The sequence below is a fragment of the Amblyomma maculatum genome, chromosome 1 (genome assembly GCF_055883805.1).
Source record: "Amblyomma maculatum isolate TAMU_Amacu chromosome 1, ASM5588380v1, whole genome shotgun sequence".
Classification (NCBI taxonomy): Eukaryota; Metazoa; Arthropoda; class Arachnida; order Ixodida; family Ixodidae; genus Amblyomma; species Amblyomma maculatum.
Window position 1 is genome coordinate 65,848,642 of NC_139344.1, and position 21,793 is coordinate 65,870,434.

At 47.1% G+C, this 21,793-nt stretch overlaps 1 protein-coding gene across 1 annotated transcript in view; it reads right to left on the reverse strand.

The window, feature by feature from the left end:
• The window catches only part of Ac76E (adenylate cyclase type 2 Ac76E), a 586,427-nt gene that overhangs the window by 40,280 nt on the left and 524,354 nt on the right, over nt 1–21,793 (reverse strand). The window contains exons 9-10 of the mRNA XM_084588246.1: nt 9,777–9,909; nt 9,012–9,167 (exon numbers count right to left, since the gene is read on the reverse strand). Coding sequence (XP_084444372.1) covers nt 9,012–9,167; nt 9,777–9,909 — 289 coding nt within the window. The remainder of the gene's footprint in view (nt 1–9,011; nt 9,168–9,776; nt 9,910–21,793) is intronic.

The window sequence follows — 21,793 nt, forward strand, 5'->3', positions numbered from 1 at the left end:
ATCTTATCTCCCTCAAAATGTATCCTACTCAATACCACGATGTTGCCAATAGGCATCCGACCACCTCAATAATTATATCCAATTGCAAGTTGCAGTTAAATGAATTACTCATAAAAAATCTATCCGAAGAATATTTTTCTGAATAGGGCGTATTTTGCTATATGCAATCTATCTGAACAATGTGTGTCCTAATAATTGCACATGCCTTTCTTTCATTTTTATAAGATAACGCGTAGTTCGAAGCAGAATAAGAATGTTTTTATTTCCAAGAGGCATTCTTTATGTCTAATGCCCCATGCAAGGAAACAGCCTGGGTCTTTAAGGGCGTAAGCGTTTTATAAGAAAAAAGATGTAGAACCTCGTTCTTATAGGATACGGATGTTTTTGTGTGCGGCTACGCCATTCAAATACCTTCTCAACCTCCCTCTCAGTCTTTTATTTCATTTATCTCCGCCAGAGCTATGTGCGTGGCGAGTGCGACCAACTGGACTGACGCGTTGGTAACGTTCTTCTTGGTTCTCTCTCTTCCAGCGTCCGTCGCACTTCTTCCAGCTCCTATGATGTTCTCCCTAGGAGCCATTTAGATCGTTTAATATAAAGTGAAGCCTACAGCGGAGCACCAACAGAGGAGAGATCTAGTTGCTCTTTCTTGAGAAGTCTCCTCGAGAAAAGTGAACACAATGCGGGCATACTGAGGAGGTTTCCGTGGTATGTGACCAAAGAGAGTAATCCGCTTAGCGGCCTAGGTTATTTTCTAAAGCACACTCTCCTGCGCGAAGGCGCCGGGCGAAATCGCACAAGCCAAGCGGGAAATTTCCAGGCAAGACTGACGCCTGTCAAGCTTAGCCGACCGAACAGATGCGACCGGAAGGGAAGAGCTCGGCTTGCGCTGGACGCCCGAGCTCCGCAGACGCGTATGGGACATAGAGGAATGAAAAAAGGACCAATATGAAAAGACGCCGGCCGGTGATGGAGAGTAAAGGCTATGGACGCTGTGCCCCTGTCCGAGAGACAGGAGGCAGAGTTTTTCGACAAAACCGCTCACGCGTCGTATTTCCCGTGAGAGGCGGAAATGAGGAACCTCTTGATTCCGGCAGGCAGATTCCCTCCCCTCTTCCCTTCATCACGCGGATGAACCATCTCTACACGATTTGCTCCACGCTCGTCTCCAGGTCCCCGCGGAGGATGTGCGCAGATACGGCAGCCCGTGGTGTCGCACCGCCTAGCGTTTACGTGCTTTGAGCCGCGACGGAAACGAGGGCACAAGCAGCGGCCGACGGCTTTTTGGGGCACAGAGAGCTTGGGGAAGGACACCTGGCAGGAGATGAGAGCACAGGCGCCTGCTGCCCTAGGCGCGCATTGTACGCGAGCGGCTCTTGACTACTTCTATAGCGAGTGGAGTGGTATTCATTTCGGAGAGTGCACAATTGTAACAAAAAATAGAGTTAACGAACAGTTTAAGCCCGGCAACGGTGTGTGTGTGTCTCCTACTGGTCCTGCGTCTTTTTTCGCTCGTTTTTTTTTTAGAACATGTACCAACTCATCCAGCATTTCACGCTTCTCAACAATTATCGCTCGGATTAGGGTCTCATTGCCGAGTTTCTTATGTCCATGGAGGAAATGTTCAGCAGAAGCTTTGAAATACAGAAAGCAAGAGCCTCACAAAATCTGAGCCTCCAAAACAACTTTCACTCAGTCGCGGCGCGTCGGCTGCTTCAGACGACGATAGTGCACGTAGGTTATGTCATCTGTATTCTGGGGCACATGTAGGTTATGTCATCTGTGTTCTTTTCACACCAAAGAGATGAGGCGGGTCAATTGGCATAGTACTAGCGGCAAAATATTTTTGTGTTTTTTTTTCTTTCCTTATAAAACATTTTTGGACCTCTGCCCACGCAAATCGGGTTCCTTCGAGCCTACACAAACATTCCTTTAGTAGCCAGGTTAATTAATAAGTTGTCATCCAGGTTTCGCGCGTCCTATTCATATAGCGCGGTCAGCTCCTCTCAGCAAGGAAAGGAAAGACATCAATTTCAACAGAAGACATTACGTCTATGTAAAGCGCTGTGCTGAGCTTGATATTTCAACCTTTCTGTATATATACCGACATTTTAGGAGTTATTGCACAGGAAATAAGCTGGCTAAGCAACATTAACACACTCTATAACAAGAAAAAAAGCAGAAAAGGTTGTACATACAACCAAATCGATTGAATAGTTTTCTAATACACAAACGCAATCGGAACGTTGAAACATATGAATTTTCTCAAGCAAACGGTGGAAACAGCATGGAAGCGCCCCTTTATGCCGTGACAGGAAGGAAGAGATGACAGACAGTGAATAGTGGCTTACATCTTGCCGAAGTGGTGATTCTTTGAGAACGGTGACCACTGCGTATTAAGGTATCACGGGTCACTGTCGCGCTAAAAATCAACAGACGACCAATAGCTACCATTCTGGATCTTCACGTCTTAGAAAAAGTTTACATTGTGTGGCCTAAAATGAAGCACCAACGTTTATTTTCCTTCAGTGTTTCGAGCAGGGGCTCAGGTAACGTTCGTACTCAACGTTCAAATTCAGTTCAGAGTATTTTGGTTCTTCTCCACTGCTGACGTCTCAATTATTTATTCCGAGGGAGCAATAAACGCCAGTCGGCACTTTGGTAGTGAATCAATCACGTGTGCATAAAGACCGCCTATAAAACGTTTTCAAAATCATTGCGATATTAGACACAGACGTAACGTAAACAAAGTGAGAAATGGCTGCATGCTTAAGTGGATCATCCTGCACTTACATTCCAGACCATAGGCACATCTCAGCGTACCGTAATGTCAAATGACGAATCCTATAGCGGCCTTGTGCCTTATAACCGGAACCACAGCTGGAAATACAAACCCAAAACTAGGGCATTATACGCACAATGCGCTTGCACTGAAAACACCGTCCTATTCAAACGTCTCAAGGACATCAGGTTTGCCGATGGGGGAGTACACTCTTGCTCTCCCCCATTATCCTCAATACAGCATACGTATTGTTGTACCACTCGCACTCCAAAGAAACGTTCCCTCCTCCTCTAAAGATTTCGGGCACTTTCGATGCTACGTCAGCCGTTTGCATGCGGCGGAGACGAACAGCGGCTCAGGAGGATGGTATTCAAGAAAAGATGCACATGCTTCAAAATCCAATAATCTGTCACCTCCATTTGGGATAAATAAATATTTTCGAGCTGCGCGACCATTCCTAGCGAGCGGCGTCTTCGTAATTACTTAGCAGGGTCACCCAGCCGTCGCTCAATCAGGATTGACGCTATAAGCCTAGGGCTCACGATTCGGAGCCTCCCGCAACCCGCCGTGGTAATCCGGAACAGACACGTCTCGGACAGGCTTGTGAATGGCAGCTTTCGAATCCTGAGGGATCCCATTGAAAATGGCAAATGCCAACGTGGAGTATGGAATTCAGCTGGGCCTTAAACAACCCGCAATGATCAGACAGACTGGTGAATGGCAGCAATGAAATCCTGAGGAATCTTATTTCGAGTGCCAAAGGCTAACTTGAAGCATGAGATTCTTCTGGGCCTCCCACAACACGCCATGATCTTATGAAACAGAAGTCTTGGACAGGCTGGTGAATGCCAGCATTGGGATCCTGAGGGATCTAATTCGAAATAGCGAATGTCAACCTGGAGTTTGAAATTCATCTGGGCCATCCACAGCCCGCCATGGTCAGCCATCTCGGACAGGCTGGTGAATGGCAGCAATGAAATTCTGAGGGTTCCTATTGAAAGTGGCAAAGGGCAAATCGGGCATCCTTCTACAACCCATCATGGTCAGACGTCTCGGACAGGCTGGTGAATTGCAACATTGGAATCCTGAGAGATTCCACTGAAAGCGGCAAAAGCCAACCTGGGTCACCAGATTCCGCTGGGCCTTCCACAACCCGCCATAGTCAGGAATCTCGGACAGGCTGATTAATGGCAGCATTATAATACTGAGGGATCCCATTGAAAATTTCAAATACCAACCTGAAACAAGAAATTCACTGGGCCTTCCACAACCCGCCATGATCAAATGTGTCGGACAGGCTGGTGAATAGCAGCAATGAAATCCTGGGGAATCCTGTTGCGAGTGGCAAAAGCCAACCTGGGTCATTATATTCAGCAGTGCCATCCACATCCCGCTATGCTCAAGCATCTAGGACAGGCTGATGAATGGCAGCATTAGAATCCTGAGGGATCCTATGAAAAGGGCAGATGCCAACCTGGAACATGAAATTCAGCCTTTCTCGACCCGCCATATTCAGGCGTCTAGGACAGGCTGATGAATGTCAGCATTTGAATCCTGAGGGATCCTATTGTAAATGGCAAATGCCAACCTGGACAAAAACTTCAGCTGGCCCTTCCACAAACCGCCATGGTTAGGCTTCTAGGACAGGGTGACGAATGGCAGCATTAGAATCCTGAATTATCCTATTGAAAATGGCAAATGCCAACCTGGAACATAAAATTCAGCTGGGCCTTCCACAACCCGTCATAGTCAGGTTTCTCAGACAGGCTGATGAATGGCAGCGTTAGAATCCTAAGGCATCTTATTGAAATTTTTAAATGCCAGCCTGGAAAATGAAATTCAGCTGGGCCTTCCAGAACCCTCCATGATTAAATGTGTCAGACAGACTGGTGAATGGCAGCAATAGAATCCGGAGGAATCCTATTGCAAGTGGCAAAAGCCAATCTGGGTCATTTGATCCCGCAGGGCCTTCCACAATCCCCCATGGTCAGGCGTCTAGGACAGGTTGATGAATGGCAGCATTGGAATCCTATTGAAAATGGCAAATGCCAACCTGGAACATGAAATTTAGCTACGCCTTCCCCAACCAGCCATGGTTAGATGCCTAGGACAGGCTGACGAATGGCAGCATTAGAATCCTGACGTATCCTATTGAAAATCTCAAATACCATCCTGGAAGATGAAATTCAGCTGGGCCTTTTACAGCCCGCCGTTGTCAGCCGTCTCGGAAATGATGGCGAATGACAGCATTGCAATTCTGAGGGTTCCTACTGAAAGTGGCAAAGGGCAATTGGGCCATATGTGATTCCGCTAGGCCTTCTACAACCTATTTTGGTCAGACTTCTTGGACAGACTGGTGAATTGCAGCATTGGAATCCTCAGGGATTCCACTGAAAGTAGCCAAAACCAACCTGGGTCATCAGATTCCGCAGGGCCTTCCACAACCCGCCATGCTCAGGCCTCTGCGACAGGGTGGTGAGGCATTCTGAGGCATTCTGAGGCATTCTACTGAATGTGGCAAAGAGCTAAATAGGACGTGTGGTTCAGCTAAGCCTTCTACAATCCGTCATGGTCATACGTCTCGGACAGGCTGGTGAATTGCAGCATTGGAATTCTAAGGGATCCCACTGAAAGTGGCAAAAGCCAACCTGAGTAATGAGATTCCGCAGGGTTTTCTACAACCTGCTACCGCCAGACGCCTTGGACAGGCTGATGAACGGCTGCATTGGAATCCTGAGGGATCCTATTGAAACTGGCAAATGCCAACCTGGAGCATGAGATTCTGCTGGGCCTTCTGCAACCCGCTGTGGTCAGGCGTCTAGGACAGGCTGGTGAATGCAGCATTGGAATCCTGAGGGATGATACTGAAAATGGTGAATGCCAACCTGGAGCATGAAATTGACCTGTGCATTCTACAACCAGCCATGGTCAGATCTGTCGGACACGCTTGTGAATCGCAGTATTGGAATTCTGAAGTATCCTACTGAAAGGGACAAAGGGCAAAATGGGGTATGCGACTCCGCTAGGCCTTCTACAACTAGTCATGGTCAGACGTCTAGGACAGGTTGGTGAATTACAGCATTGAAATCCTGAGAGATCCCATTGAAAGCGACAAAAGCCAACTTTGGTCATGAGATTCTGCAGGACCTTCCACAATCCGTCATGGTCAGACATCTCAGACATGCTGGTGATTTGCAGCATTGGTATCCTGAGGGATCGTATTGCAAGTGGCAAGGGCCAAACTAGAGCATAAGATCCTGATGCACCTCCTACAAGTCTTGGGCAGGCTAGTGATTGGCAGCATTACAATATTGGTGGATCCTATTGCAAGTGGCAAAGGCTAACCTGGAGCATGATATTCTGCACAGCAACAGGACATTAACATCTCGGACAGTTTGGGAATCATGACGGACACCTTAACACTATCGTGTCGGGCCTTTAAAAGTAAAGCTTAAGTACGCGTTTTAAATTTTGTTTACGTTGAAAAACATCTGGTGCACTAACGCAAGAAAGAGAAAAATTAGGACAGTGAATTCGACCTGCTGCCTTTCGCCCTTAAAAACGCAGCGCTGATGCATTGCGTCATATGCTTTTTTCTTTATTGCCTTTATTTCACAAAAACCACAGACTGGCAGAATTTTCAATAGTGAGCCAATTTACATGAAATATATCTATTTTAAAAAGTTCTAATTGACCTCTTTTTCAAATGCATTGATAAATTTTGGCGCACCTGGTTGAGATTTCCAAACATCAGTTATCAGTAGGATGGAATCTCCAAAATACTATAGGGTAGGGATGAAATGAAGGTCAGGGCGTTCTCACACGCTATGTAAGCCTAATAGCATTATCATATCATACGCAACACAGCTATCATTTTCTACAGCTCGCTACTTCTCGACAATCCTCAACTTCGGCTGCTACATTACGTCCCAGAACTATCAGAAGTAGCGAGGGTTTTCTGCGACATAAAGCTGCGCTGAAATCTCGCATTATCGTGTATCGTAATCGTCGGTATAGATTTGTTTACCGCCACTTCCCAACTGTACCAAATTTTCGCGCTATTTCGGTGCTCCCTTTAATTCTCCTTCCTCTACTTGCGTCTTAAGCATGTGCAGATGTCTACAATATAAAGGAACTTCTGTGACGTCCGTGAATAGTTCGTCTCACAGCGGGATAAATGGGAGACGTGCCTTGCACATCATTTTATGTTATTTGGTGCACTCAATATTTTGATAATCCCCTTGTGCTGTTAGTGTCTTAATAAATTGAACAAAATGAATTAAAACTCCAAGTAATTAAGCATAGGGTTGGAGTTCGGAGAAAGAAGAAAGCACTACCAACGCAGCACGGTCCAGGAGGATAGGGATTGGAAAGAACAATGTAAACGGGCTTTTAATATTCGATTTCCGTTTTGTTCTGACTATTTTTCACCCTTTGTCTCTGGCTGGAGTGCCACTACACACCGACTATTGTTCAGGTCTGCTACTAAATGCAGCACATGGTGGAGATGGAATGAATCGATGGAGAAGAATCTTTTGCATTATACACTTAAACGGCCACTTTTAAAATTCGTTTTGCCGGTGGCTGTTTTCGCTTTGTAACGGGAGTATCACCTTGAAGCGCTTTCATTGTGCCCGTATCATAGCTAGAAAAAAGCAACAGCTAAAAAAAAAATAGTGATTCATTATACTTATAGGCGCATACGCGGCACAGAACCTACTCACGCAGAATGAGCTGCATATTGTTGTGAGCGCACAGAAAACGAGAAATTCACTCGGAGATAAACCACAAGAAAAACTACAGAGAAAAAATTTAAGGAAGGATCCGGAGAATGGAATAAAAAGTTTTCGTACTGCTTACTTAACATTTTAAAAGCTAAAAAAAAAAGAAAAAAGATGCGTGACTGACGTTTACGTGTATGCAGTATACAGCCAGGAAAATAGCTGTAAGACTTTTTGCTCTGGAACCAGGAAGTGTTTGAGCTTTCAGGTTGTCCGTGTCTCCCCCTTTTTTTCTTTTTTTTCTAAGAAAGAGTGAGCTACAGAGAGAATATAGTTCATGCAAGGCCCTTCTTAAGCATAACATACTGGCTGTCGCTGTTTAAACGACGTTATTCATCATTCCGGCTTTCGCTGGGAGCACTGGGCTCCCGCAGTTGGCTCCCTTTAATTCTTCTCCATTTGCTTCGATGAAAGCTTTGGTTTTGCGCCCGGCTCCCTCGAGGAGAGGAAGTGAAATGGGGAAGGAATGTGTAGCAGTTAGTGGAACTTTATATTAGCGCGATAGAGTGCGCAAGGAGACACATCTGCAAAAAGTGCACTTGTCTGTTTCCTTTCTCGTGTTCCCTCGTCTTCAATAGCGATGTTTCCCCCCAAAGCGTAATACATACACGCTGACATTTCCTTAGCTCCTATACAGTTCGGCCTATAAAAAAATGGAAAAGGAAATCGCCTCCAATGAATCCGACAGCCAGGGTGCGAAGCTCTTAACACAAATTGTAAATCTCACTGCGGAGAGAATGAAATACGTCTTGCATAAGATATCATCTCTTGTTACCTTGCGCTCGGCTGCAAAGTTGTTTTGTTTGCCAAGTTTGCACGCGTAGATTGCAGCCCTGGTGTTTGGAAAGCACATCCGTATAGAAGTATACAAAACCTTTCTTATTATTTTTTATACTCATCACCTTAAATTGGATGCCTTTAGACAGTATTGATAATGTCAATGGTTTCTGGCAGCATGCCGTGGGTGCGCATCGTGAGAGCGAGAAAAAGCAGTCATTGGCAAAGAAACCAGTTGGAAAAGCTGAACTACCCTCTCTGCAGTCGCGCTGATAGGAAACACTTCTAATTAGTGGAGTTTACAACTGAAAAGGAAAATTCAACTCTGTACCAAAATACCTGTTCCGGATTTCGGATCAGTTTCGGCCATCTAGATCCCTAGGCGCGAATGCACCTCAGCCTGACAATTTAGTGCTTGAATGGAAAAACGAGTTCGAGTATCCGGTGACGGAGGTTTTTCCGCAACAGTAATAATGTAGTTACTGCGCTGACTCTGACCAGAAACGAACGCATTGTGTATGCGAAATCTTGGTCACACTACATACGTGTCAGAGATGTGCATGCGCATATTTTTTTCTTTGCGACACAAATTTTGCGAGCGCAAAAGCCTTTGTAGCTAGAGAAATGTGACTGGATCTCGCCAGCAGTGGCATGCTGTGCAAAGCACATACCGTGAGGCCCACGTTTTTCGCCAAAGTGGTCTCGGAGATGTTGGCGAACGGTTTGTCGGCGCCCCAGCACTCAACGTGCTTGTACATCTTGGAAGTCGACCGGTGCCGGTTGCCGTTCTCTCGAACCGCCTGTGGGCTCTCCTCAGAGGTCTCTTTCTGCAAAAACAACGACACCAGAACTTAATTAGTGGAGACCATAGGGCCCTGGGGAAGCCCACGAGTAGCCGACGAGGAACCCGTTTTAAACGTTTCCACTTCCCCGAGGCAAAAATTACGCGACATTAAAACTACTTCCAAACGCCGTCCGTAGCACCATACTAACCTCATTATACACGTGGATCAAACAATTTTACTGCAGGAAACTGTGGCCAAACTCGTTTCATATATATGCAAGGGTATACCAATAGTATAAGAGGTCATAGTTAAGCAACGCCTGTATATAATAACGGCAGCCAACGAGACAAAAGCTAAACCACCAGCCCATCGCAAACCACTGTTATTCATGAACGGGATTTGTGAATCTAGACCCTATTTCTCTTAGCGAAGAATAGAACAAACTCCGGAAGTTGACTTAACTGGCTTAAAAGCTGTATCAGTAGGCGTTTAAATAAGCTCAACAATTCGTTGAACGCAAAATGTTTGAAAATGTACAAGGTGGGCGCGAAGGAGACCCGCCACACAACTCTTCCGTCTCGTATCTTGCAGCGCGCCCTCGCCTAATACACCTATCTGCGGTACTCGGTCGGAGGCAGCGCCCGTTCTCACCTTCTGTGGGGCGATGAGGAACGTCTCGACCTGGTGTTCCGCCAGGTACTGGTCCCGCTGGTGGCCATTCCCGGGCTCCGTCTCGAACTTGCCATCCAATTGGTGGTAGGTGGCCTTCGTGATGTGCACGCGCCTGGAGAGATTAAATGACTGAAGCTCAGCTCTTTAACACTTATTTTGTTACACATATTACGAACAGATTTGTTGTTTCCCCATCACGTTTTCACGAGCACACACTAAATGCGCACGCTGCTTTATAATATCCTACTTCTCGAGGCGAATTACCGGGCTTCGAGCCCCTTTTCTTTGATGATGCGTCTCAGAACGACGGACCGTAAGAATTAGGTGGACTTCGAGTCAGTGCGGCGTAACCGGCACGTAATATGCAGACATAGGAGACGAGTCGTTGGCATATGCTGACGATGTTGAAATCTCTATATCCAATACTGTCCATTTTCAGTCGCTGGATTTGCTTTGAAATAATTGCAACCGCATCGACAGGGTTAATTGTCTTTACGTTAATACTGGATTCAAGTTTGAAAGAGCACTGAACAAGGGTAGAGGGAAGGAAGCCTCAGTTCGCAAGTTTAGCCAACGTTTCGACAAGTGGACGATGACAAGCCTACTTGTCGAAACGTTGGCTCAACTTGTGGCTCCCCACCCGTTGGCTCACCACCCCCGCTCTGCGCTTGTTCAGTGTTTTTTCATACCCTGTATCTATCTTCTTTCTGTCGTTCTACCCTGAATTTAAGTTTGTGGTTTTAGCCTCTGCATAACATTAGATAAAGCCGGTAATCCGCATTCCGCATGAAATGGCTTGGCGTCGCTTATAATAAATGCTGCCTCCACAATATTGGCGTGAACGCAGTGCAGGAAGCAAAAATCCTCTGAGATATATCACAGGTTTGTTTTTTTTTTTTTGATCCCTCGATTGTGTCTTCAGCATACGGTCCAGAAGAACGCAATCCAAGCTTTGTGCTGTTTTTTTGTACGTCCGCCTCCTCGGAGAAGTCATGGGTTCCTAGGAAGATATAAGCCCTGTCAAAGGCAGCACTCCAGTTTCTGCGAAGAGGGGGTCTAACACTCTTGCACGAGCTGTTTTAAGACGAAAGCCTTTCATAGCTGATGAGTGCCGTCCACAGAGGTGGATCAAACGAGACAGATGCAAAGCCGATCAAATAGAAGCCACTTAACAAACCAGACTTGAATTTAACATTTAAGAAAAAAATCGTCCTCTACCGGAAATCGATCTCCTAACCCTCTGATGACAAGCCGAGGGCGCTAACCAACTACGCCACGCCGAGAAAGTTAGAAACAATAATAATTTTCCCTGTTTAGCGTTCCTGCTGTCTCTATGGTAATGTATAGGGAGGCGTCGACGACGGATTTACCTCCGTCTCCAGAAGGGAGCGTGACCGGTCGCAGCCGCGCGTCGAGTAGGGAGCGCGTCGAATACCACGCACGCCATCTGCCGGCAGCTGTGACGACCAATTAGCACAACGACAGCGCGCCATCGCCGCCGACGGCCGGAAAAGGGCTTTCGCCTTAAAAGGGTCTTAAGTGCGCCCTAGGTTTCGGGGCATATTACGTGGCTTGTGTGTGTGTGTGTGTGTGTGTGTGTGTGTGTGTGTGTGTGTGTGTGTGTGTGTGTGTGTGTGTGTGTGTGTGTGTGTGTGTGTGTGTGTGTGTGTGTGTGTGTGTGTGTGTGTGTGTGTGTGTGTGTGTGTGTGTGTGTGTGTGTGTGTGTGTGTGTGTGTGTGTGTGTGTGTGTGTGTGTGTGTGTGTGTGTGTGTGTGTGTGTGTGTGTGTGTGTGTGTGTGTGTGTGTGTGTGTGTGTGTGTGTGTGTGTGTGTGTGTGTGTGTGTGTGTGTGTGTGTGTGTGTGTGTGTGTGTGTGTGTGTGTGTGTGTGTGTGTGTGTGTGTGTGTGTGTGTGTGTGTGTGTGTGTGTGTGTGTGTGTGTGTGTGTGTGTGTGTGTGTGTGTGTGTGTGTGTGTGTGTGTGTGTGTGTGTGTGTGTGTGTGTGTGTGTGTGTGTGTGTGTGTGTGTGTGTGTGTGTGTGTGTGTGTGTGTGTGTGTGTGTGTGTGTGTGTGTGTGTGTGTGTGTGTGTGTGTGTGTGTGTGTGTGTGTGTGTGTGTGTGTGTGTGTGTGTGTGTGTGTGTGTGTGTGTGTGTGTGTGTGTGTGTGTGTGTGTGTGTGTGTGTGTGTGTGTGTGTGTGTGTGTGTGTGTGTGTGTGTGTGTGTGTGTGTGTGTGTGTGTGTGTGTGTGTGTGTGTGTGTGTGTGTGTGTGTGTGTGTGTGTGTGTGTGTGTGTGTGTGTGTGTGTGTGTGTGTGTGTGTGTGTGTGTGTGTGTGTGTGTGTGTGTGTGTGTGTGTGTGTGTGTGTGTGTGTGTGTGTGTGTGTGTGTGTGTGTGTGTGTGTGTGTGTGTGTGTGTGTGTGTGTGTGTGTGTGTGTGTGTGTGTGTGTGTGTGTGTGTGTGTGTGTGTGTGTGTGTGTGTGTGTGTGTGTGTGTGTGTGTGTGTGTGTGTGTGTGTGTGTGTGTGTGTGTGTGTGTGTGTGTGTGTGTGTGTGTGTGTGTGTGTGTGTGTGTGTGTGTGTGTGTGTGTGTGTGTGTGTGTGTGTGTGTGTGTGTGTGTGTGTGTGTGTGTGTGTGTGTGTGTGTGTGTGTGTGTGTGTGTGTGTGTGTGTGTGTGTGTGTGTGTGTGTGTGTGTGTGTGTGTGTGTGTGTGTGTGTGTGTGTGTGTGTGTGTGTGTGTGTGTGTGTGTGTGTGTGTGTGTGTGTGTGTGTGTGTGTGTGTGTGTGTGTGTGTGTGCGCGTGCGGGCGGGCGGGCGGGCGGGCGGGCGCAGCCCCTTCCACGCACTGTGTGTGCACCTCACGCAGCTTTTTTGCGTTTATGAGTTATCAGCTTCATCAGCCATTATTTACCTCTCACTGCCCGTCCCCCTTCCTTTTCTCCAGCGTGGGCTACAAGGCTAAACGCACTGGCGCAAGCACCTCCCCAATTGTTCCTGACGTTAAGGCTGCCCTCTATTAACCTGATACAAAACAGGCACTTATCGCTTCGCAGTTAACGTTGTTCATCCTGACAGTGTGGCGCTGCGTCGCGTCCTAAATGGAAACGTGAACGGTCAACTGGCGAGGATCGCAAATCCGTGAAGCCATGTGCCATGATGAAACTGCGTTTAATGGCTGCAACAGTAGTCATTATGGAAGTAGAATGGAAACAGATGCGGAGTGCGGCCAACCTGTGGGTCAACCATTTCTTCGAGTGTTCTTTTACAGTTAGTGTCCCGCGATTAAAACAAAGCCTAGTACACATGATCTAAGGTTACAGCACATATTTTTATAGCTAACGCTTTTTTAGGGCTTGCTGCTATCCATGTCATCGCTGATTTTTCTACAGCACTTCACTCAACTTTGCATTCCATAATAGACTAGTCACATACTCAGTGGGCGGATATTCCATCATTCAAGGGACATAACACCACATCACACCAGCCAAGAGTTTGCGTTGAACATTCACAGCGGCACCGACACGCATTGCATTCTTTTCTTGTTTCGATTATTTCGGACAAGTACAGCGAAGCGAGCACTCTTCCATCCTCGTTTCTGCCGTCGACCGCATTCCCGCTTTCGGGAAGGCCATCATTCAACTGTCTCATTAAAATCGCTCTACTTGGCACGTGATGTACGTCGTTTCGACTTTGCAGGAATAAGTACATGCTTGCTCGCTCAGTGGAAGAATACTGTTATGCCGCGAGGAAGCTTCGCCTTGTCAGAGAGTCGGCCAGCGCCTCTTCGGCCACGTTCAGGAGCAGGCACGCAAGTGGAAGGCAGTGCGCAGCGCCTAAGCGACCGTGAGCGGGGTGTGACAGGGATCCCATGCCGAGACTGATACGATGCGGATTCCACGCGGTGGCATTCCTTTGGGAAGAGCGGCGATCCCGGTCCCAACGAAAGCGGAAAGTACTCCTAGACGCCGAAACCTAAGGGAAAAAGCTAACCAAAATATCCTCGGTTCATCCAGCCCGAGAGATTTGATTTCGGTCCTCTGCTCCCGAACGGTAACGAGATAAATCCCGCTTGGCGACGGAGGCCGACACATGTCGCCGAGTACATCTAGGACTTTGTACCTGAATTATAGGGCGAACATATTTACGACCCACTGTAAGGTATCAGTCTGCTCCGCAATAACACGGATTGAATGTTTCGCCCAGCAATGTTCCAGCACGTGCATAGCGAGCCATCGCTTCTCCGGACAGCTTTTCGTCAGCGCACGTGGAGGAATTGCATGGACAAATGCGAGCTGCCTGGCATTCTAGACCACACTTGCGCTCTCTCGCTTGACTCGATGCGTGGGCCACCGTTGTAGAAGAGGGTGAAGAAAATGAAAAAAAAAATGCAAAATGGAAAGAAAGCCTCAACGGCGGCCACGCAATATACAGGAGGATCCAACGCCTGCGGGAATATCGTTCGCCATGCAAGGTTACTGCAGCCTTCGTGGCATCTCGGCTCCTAGTGAACTAAAGGAAACAACAAGAAAATGGAAATCGCTGCAATAAGAGCATCCAGATCATAATTGCTGATTTTGGTTTCCGTGGAAATGATGTCCCAAGTTACAGCCCATTAGCGCTACGTAGAGAGTTCATACAGGGTTTTGAGGCAATATAACGCCGCTGATACCTAGAAAATTAATGCACGCCTTTGTTTAAGTGTAATGTTTCTAGCAATGAAGCACAATCTGCGTAAAACACAAGTCCTAGTGGTGTGTCTACCTGCGCGTGGCTGCGTTCTGTACTGTGTTCTTTTCTCACAACACATCACGAGGCTGGAATATGAGCTAATATTTTTCAATGAAGTTCAGATGCAAACCCTTCGTGACCACAAGACATAGATATTCAGATTAAAAAAAATCTTTAAAGTGAAAGAAAGAAAAAAAAAACACTCCAGGCACGTTATGTGCACGATAGTCATCTAAAAGCACATGCGTGGAAACACTGCAGAAGTGTTCATATGCGAGCTTCACAAAAATGAATTCAACATAAAGTCCAGGTTGGTTATGTGTCTTGACTGTGCTACACCCCTTCTGTTGTTTTTATTATACGTAACCATAAGTTAACGGTTTCAGCTCATCACTCTATCCAGTTCTATCAGATATTGCGTGATAATATATCAGGCTATGAAGAGACTGAATCACATACTTTTATATGCAATACGGTCGCAACTATGTAGGCCGAGACAGATACTATATTATTCAAAAGTGATAATGAAACGTTAGGACAAAACATTTTAAACAAAGACAGAATAAAAGCAAACGCGGTTTGAGGCCACAAATCAAAATTCTGAGGGGACGCAAGCGTTGGCTCTTGACTCAAATGTTTGTGTAAGTGCGTGGGGGGAGCGTTTTCCTCAATATTTCTGTTAAATGACACGAGGATCCCATTTTTTCTACATTCGCTGGCTGCGTTACGTATGTTATGAGCATAGTACTTTCATTCTTTTCGCGAATATGAATTTATTTATTTATTTATTTATTTATTTATTTATTTATTTATTTATTTATTTATTTATTTATTTATTTATTTATTTATTTATTTATTTATTTATTTGAGATACTGTCAATCCCAATCAAGGATTTTTACAGGAGTGGGTTCTTTGCTCATACAGGCACACACACATATGTACAGAAGGGTAAAATCGAAAACTCTTACAATACTAGCAAAAAGAAAAGGAAGCAAGCATATAAAAAAGTGGAAGATACAGCCATTCACAGGTTGACGTCATCACAGGTTCATGTTATACATAGAAAATAAAACAAACACATAATGATGTCATCACTTCCTCGTGGTTGACAATATACAATTTCCGGCAAGTTCAACAAATTTGTCGATAGTGGACTATGAGACCACTTCCTGATCTAGAGAGTTCCAGTCTCGGACACCTCGCGGGAAAAACGAGAAACTGTATGTGTTATTAGCACAAAAATATTCTTGAAGTGTGAGATGATGCTTATGACGGGTTTCTCTGGAGGTAATAAAAGAAATATAGGTGTCAATTTAATTGTATATTGGGCGTGCAACAGTGAAGGAAACATATAAGGAGTTTACGGTAGGACGCGGAAATCTTCTCGACACTTAATCAACACAGCCGCTGTGCACGCTACTTATTCAGAAAATTTTCCATCCGTAAAATAAAATCAACGGCGCCTACACCAACTCCGTTCTGCCATAGGAAGAACTAGATAAGAAGGAGAAAAAGCAATGTGGTACTGAAGGCCGAAGGGATGGAACTGAGTGAAAAGTTCCACCGTACACATTCCTTTCGCGGACAAACACAAGCGAAGACAAAGCGAGACGGACAGTATGAGGTCTGCTTTAGCAAAAGGCGCGGGGAAAGAGCGCGGATTACTCTGGGATCCGGGTCGCCGAGCTTCGTGCACCCTGAAGAACAAATAGCGAAAAGCGAAGAAAAGCAAGCATGAGACCCCTGCCATCATTCAGGCCGTTTACAATCGAGACACTGCACGGAAGGGGGGGGGGGGGGGGGGGGGGAGGAGAGCGCTGCCGGGAATCGATCAAATTCTCTCGTGGGCGAAGGGAAGCCACGCTATGAGAGCATTGGAGGTGCTCTGACGAGATCCGGGACGCTGCGCGCCGCGCACCTCTCAGGTGCTTGTCCCCTCAAGCGACGTAGGAGGCAGCATAAAAGGCATCCGGCCACTTTTGACCTCTACCCGAAAACTGTGCGCACGCTGTAGGCTCGAGCGGTATACACGAACGCACGTAACGGCCCTGAAAAAGCAGCTACCTTAGCACGCTAAGCGGTATCCGTATCTCCTCGATCACGCCCCCACTACAAGTCTGGCTTTATGCATCCAGGCGGCGGAAGCTCAACACGTGCCCAAAAGATCGGCATTTCGCTCTTTTCTAGTGGCGGACCACTAATTTTTCGTTTGCCTCACGGCGACGGCGGTAAACGAGAGGCTGTTCATGCCACCGCTGCTGCCACCGGACATTTATGGCGGCAGTTTCCTGACACTGCGTTTGTCGCTTGTTAGACCAGTTCTCACCGGTGGCGGTGTGACGTTGTTACAGCCAGGAAGCAAAGAAATGTTGAGTCGTGACAGGTGCAAAAAGCTGCTTGCCTCGTGCTATCGTACTCTCTTGAGCGGTTGCTCGGCGAACCAACACTGTGTCTTGCTGTTACTCTTGCGATCCCTCGAGAGTACTAGAATGAACAAAGACCAAACTAGGCTCTTTGCTGTGCGACAGCTACGCGCCTGAAGAGAGTGGTTCTCCTCAACGGAAAGGCCGTTAACGTTCGCGTTTACAGCACGAAAACTTAATGTGGACACCGTAGATATGTTGAAAGTTCACAACTGGGGCGCGGACTTGAAAATAATGATGACTTCTTACAGCGAGCAAGAATTGATGTCGACCGAGTTACTCAACCCCCGCCAATCACCTTGGTAGTGCCTAGATCCATGGGCTTCTCCGGAATTTTATTTGTCAGTGCTGTGTATGCTCGACTGTAGCGAGTATAGGGCACAATTTCAACCGAGTGAAGTATTCGGCTGCGGTGGGCCGTCCATATTTATGTTGCCACTTGCTTTGAGCGCCCAGGAGCTCTGAGCCGAACCTGATGTTAAAGGTCATTTCCGATGTTTCTATTTGGACCGATTTCCTTGAAAGCGTGGGCCTAGTCTTACTCCTTTTTTTATACCATTAGCTTTTAGCTCGTTTCTCAATTTGGCTGAGCCGTCACCAGAGCAAGATGAAGACGAAGCGCTGCAGCCGAAGCGCTCAGTGGGACCCTGACCTTGTCCGGCAGCCTACTGATGGGCGAATTGGTACGACATTTCAGGAAAAAGCAGCTCACTAGCACAAACACGAGGGAGCAAGGGACAAGGCACAGCGCTGAATAACAAGTGATTGTTTTATTCAGCTGTTCGAAAAGTATGAAGTTATAGCATATCGCAAAAATACGGTCACATTAGAAATCATTGAGGCTTCAGAGATTGCGAAGCAAGGTCCGGCATGCGTTAGCACTCCATCCATCAGAAGTGGCCACATCTACTTAAACAGAGACGTTCTGAATAAAAATATCAGTTATTCACCGTTGTGTCTTGTCCCTTCTTCCCTCGTGTTTGTGCTGGTGCACTGCTTTTTCCTAGCTTGCCTGCGGATTTTTTTTTTTTTTTTTGCAGGACAGGCCGTCACTGTAGTCAAGGCCATTGAGCGGGGCATGCAGGAGGGTGTTCCACGGAATTATACATTCTGGTTACTGAGAGATGCTGCCAAGCCACCGCGTACTCAAGCGCCCTTTGTCGCTACTACAACTCTTTCCTTTCCTCCGCTGTCATCAAATGTGATAAAAAAATAGTGCTCACCAAAACAATGATCACGATATGAGCCTGAGCCCGAACTCACGACTCAAAATGGTCTGAACTTGAGTCCGGGCTCACTCTAGACTGAAATCATGATCTGAAGGTGAGTCCGTACTGACTCACCACTCAAATAATGAACCAAAAGTAAGTCTGGAATCCCTCACCACTCAGTAGATCATGATCTGAATGTGAACATGAGTGAATACGAGTGAATAGACTCATGAATGACTCCGCCAACCTATGAAGCCTAAATTCTTCATAGAGCCGAAAAAGATTAGGCTTTTTTTTGTTTTGTTTTGTAGAAAGCAGCACTGATGTTTTACTACAAAGAGGAAGCGAGCAGAATTTCGGCACGGAAAGTGCACTTGCTGCTTCGAAAGCGCATTTGAATGCTGCGCAACCGGTGACAGGATGGAGAGGATGTGTTACTTATGAGCAACGGAGGAAACTAAAGCACAAAAAAAGCCTGCTGCCGTGGAGAGGCTGGAGAAGCGCCTACACAAGGCGACGTCAGCGGGCTCAAGGCTTCTTCAGAAATCAATAATGAGATGCTCCTTAGCCGTATAAATTATTTGCTGCACAGACTGCGAGCTTAACTAAGCGAAACGACGGGAAGTGATAGCAGAGCGGGAGCTGCCTGCAGCCGTACGTGTCTCCAAGTTCCTTGAGACGCGAGCCCCAAAGGTGGTGCTCCTCGTTTGGCAAATAGCAAGAGTGTTGCCGGAGAAGAGTAATTGGTGGCGAGTGCCGAATAGGCTCGGCATAAGCCTCAACTGTAGCCGTCAAGCTTTAACACTCACTTGTTTCACCCTTGTCGGTGAAAGCCGCCCATAAGCTATATGGGCGTCAACAAGCGCGTATAGGCACGCTTCGCTTTCGAGGATGCGTACTACTGAGTAAATGTGTCCAGCACAAAATATATGCAATTCAATTTCTGTGCGAAGGCTAGCTTCTTTAGCAACTATTGCTTTGTTTCTATTTTAACTGTTTAAATTTTCTGGCAAGTCCAACGTGCCGCATGCAGAAAAAGAAACTACGTGATTTACGTGTGACAATGTCAAGTTTGCATCCTATTTCTGCGCTTGATTCGTACGGATAGCCTACAGGTTTTCGTATAGCAGAATTGTCGTGCACGAAGACGCATCTTATCGGACTTGTCCGCCACAGAGCACCTTAGTTGAGCACGTGTATGTGGCAAGTCAATCGAATCACGTACTACAATGTCAGAGGCGAGCTTGTGGTGTTGAGATGGTGTTTGCGTGTATACTACACCACTACAGCACAGAAACAGTAGACGACTTCAACAGGTCGACGCAAATAGTAGTAATAGGCTAATACATCGCGCTGTTCGGACAATGTAAACTTTTTTTTCCATGCCAACCCTTTCAGGCACCGTTCGTCAGTTTTAGTCAAAACAGCCATTTTTCGGATATACAGATCCTTTCCATCCCACTAAAGTGACGTTTGTGCGCTTCAGGACGTGGTAAAATTTAAATAACAAACAGCAACAAGCTGTAGCGCATTTTCAATCTGAAGCTTATTCTATCTTTCAAACAAGAGAAGAGGCGGATATCTAAAATTCTCTGCCCTGTGCACCAATGTATGTATAGTGCCGGTCATATTATTACGGAGCGCGCATTGGCCATCAAACTCTTCCAGCACCTCATCTAGCAAGAAATAGGAAGTACTTGAGAGACATCGTCGACCAGGAAACAGGTGAACTCGCACACGAACTGAAGAAACCATATTAAATCTTCTGCACTGAAAGTGTAGGAAAATTTCAAACGTAGAAGCATGCTCCGTCATATTTTGTAGCGAGAGCTACATTCGGCTACCAGTCGAGCATTTCGCTGTGGAACCGTTCTGGAATGAGTGGAATGCGATGCGGAGAGGAGGAGTAAGTGCCAGGGGCATGATATCATAGCTTGGCTGCCGGGTGCGGCCGCCGCTGCCGCGCGCGCCGTCACGCGAATGGCACGTGCTAGTTATGCGCATTACTGAGCATGCGCAACTGCGTTCATAACTGGCGGCGAGACACGGCGGCCGCAGCACAGTTGTTTCGTATGGAGAAGGAGAGTCGGGCCTCTGCTCAACGGCGGTAGTTGCCGCCTGGCAATGGGCCATTTCAGTAGAGAAAGAATGAATATCGATAGCCCAAGGGAGCAGCAGAGACGCCTGAAAAGAGAGAAGAACGTCTCGCCAAACGGAGGCTCTAACCTATTGAACCAGTGAAAGACACAGAAACACAAGAAGAGAAGTACTGTCCCGTGTACTTCTTGTGTTTCTGTCTTTCGCTGGTTTAGTATATGTCAGACTCGCACCAACTAGCCCAAATGGTCTTAATGTCAAGCGGAGACGCCAGGATGCAGAGCGTAACATGCGGCGCATAGCAGTTCAGATGCAGCCTTCAGATGATCAAGGGGAGCCGACGACAGCGACAGAAGAGGATGTAATGGCCCGTCGTGTGACTTGGTTGCTGGTGCCAGTCGTCTTGAACCAAATAAGAAAGCCGCAGTCAGCATCTACGTCAGACAAGGTGTCGCTACTGTCAGACATCTGCCTTCGATCGCAGAGAACAATGGAGAAGCCTGCTATGTTGGACTTGTGGAGAGCAGCATTGTCATACAAGGAGCTTACGTGGCGCCACAAACATCTGTCAAACACACGAGTAATGTGGTTGCCACCTGTGCGTCAGCTTGCGGCATGGTTTGAGGGCTGTGCGTCATTTTGGGGGACTTCAACAGGGGGAAGGACTCGTTTAGCCATCGTATAAAACAGAAATTCAACTCTAATTTGGCATCAAATCTCAAAGTCCCAACCATGAAGGGGGAGACTGTCTTTGATCTTCTCATATATCAAAGAGAATCTGTGCATTCAGAATTCTACAAACATTCAATCGGAACGGCAGCGTGTTACTATACTGATCACCGGGCCGTCTTTCTTTCTGCGCATGAAAAAAAAAAAAAAAAAAAAAAGGTGTGTGACGACCAATGTCTCTTCATTGCTAATCAATATAAGCTCAACAAAAGACTCGGCAACATGCCGAAACCAGCGGAAAGCAGCTCTCTGCGTATATCTTAATGTAACCCAGCTAAGCCATCGCCACTTCTTTTTTTTTTTTCTTTTACACTTCCTTCTAGCTAGTTCCACAGCCTCCCCGCAACATCTCGCTAGTTTTGCTTTTCCTACCTCCGTCAAAGCACTGGCAGATGCAATCTCTGACTCTGCCGCACCGGTGCGTTGCAGCTGCACAGGACACGAAGCCCGAGTATCGTGGGCCTGGGTGCTGGACGTGCCTTCCCGAAACGCGACCGCCCCACAGGTTAGCGCCGGCGACAACATGCACCTGAGTGTGCGGGCGGAAGCGCATCCGCGGTGTGCCGCGCGGATAATTGACCTGGGCCGGTGAGTCCCGTTCCTTTCCCATTAAGGGCACGCATCGCCGACTCAGCGCCCGACCACGTGGGTAGGAATCGGTGGAACCAGCGCCTTCATCGATCTGAGCGATGTGGGGTTGGCGCGGCCCAACCTCAAAAGCGGCAGCTGTCAGCCGTCAGGGGGTGGCTTCCGTGTCAGGGCAGCCCGTTAATTTCGTACTACTCATCGCAGCCGCGTCTGGAGGAGAGAC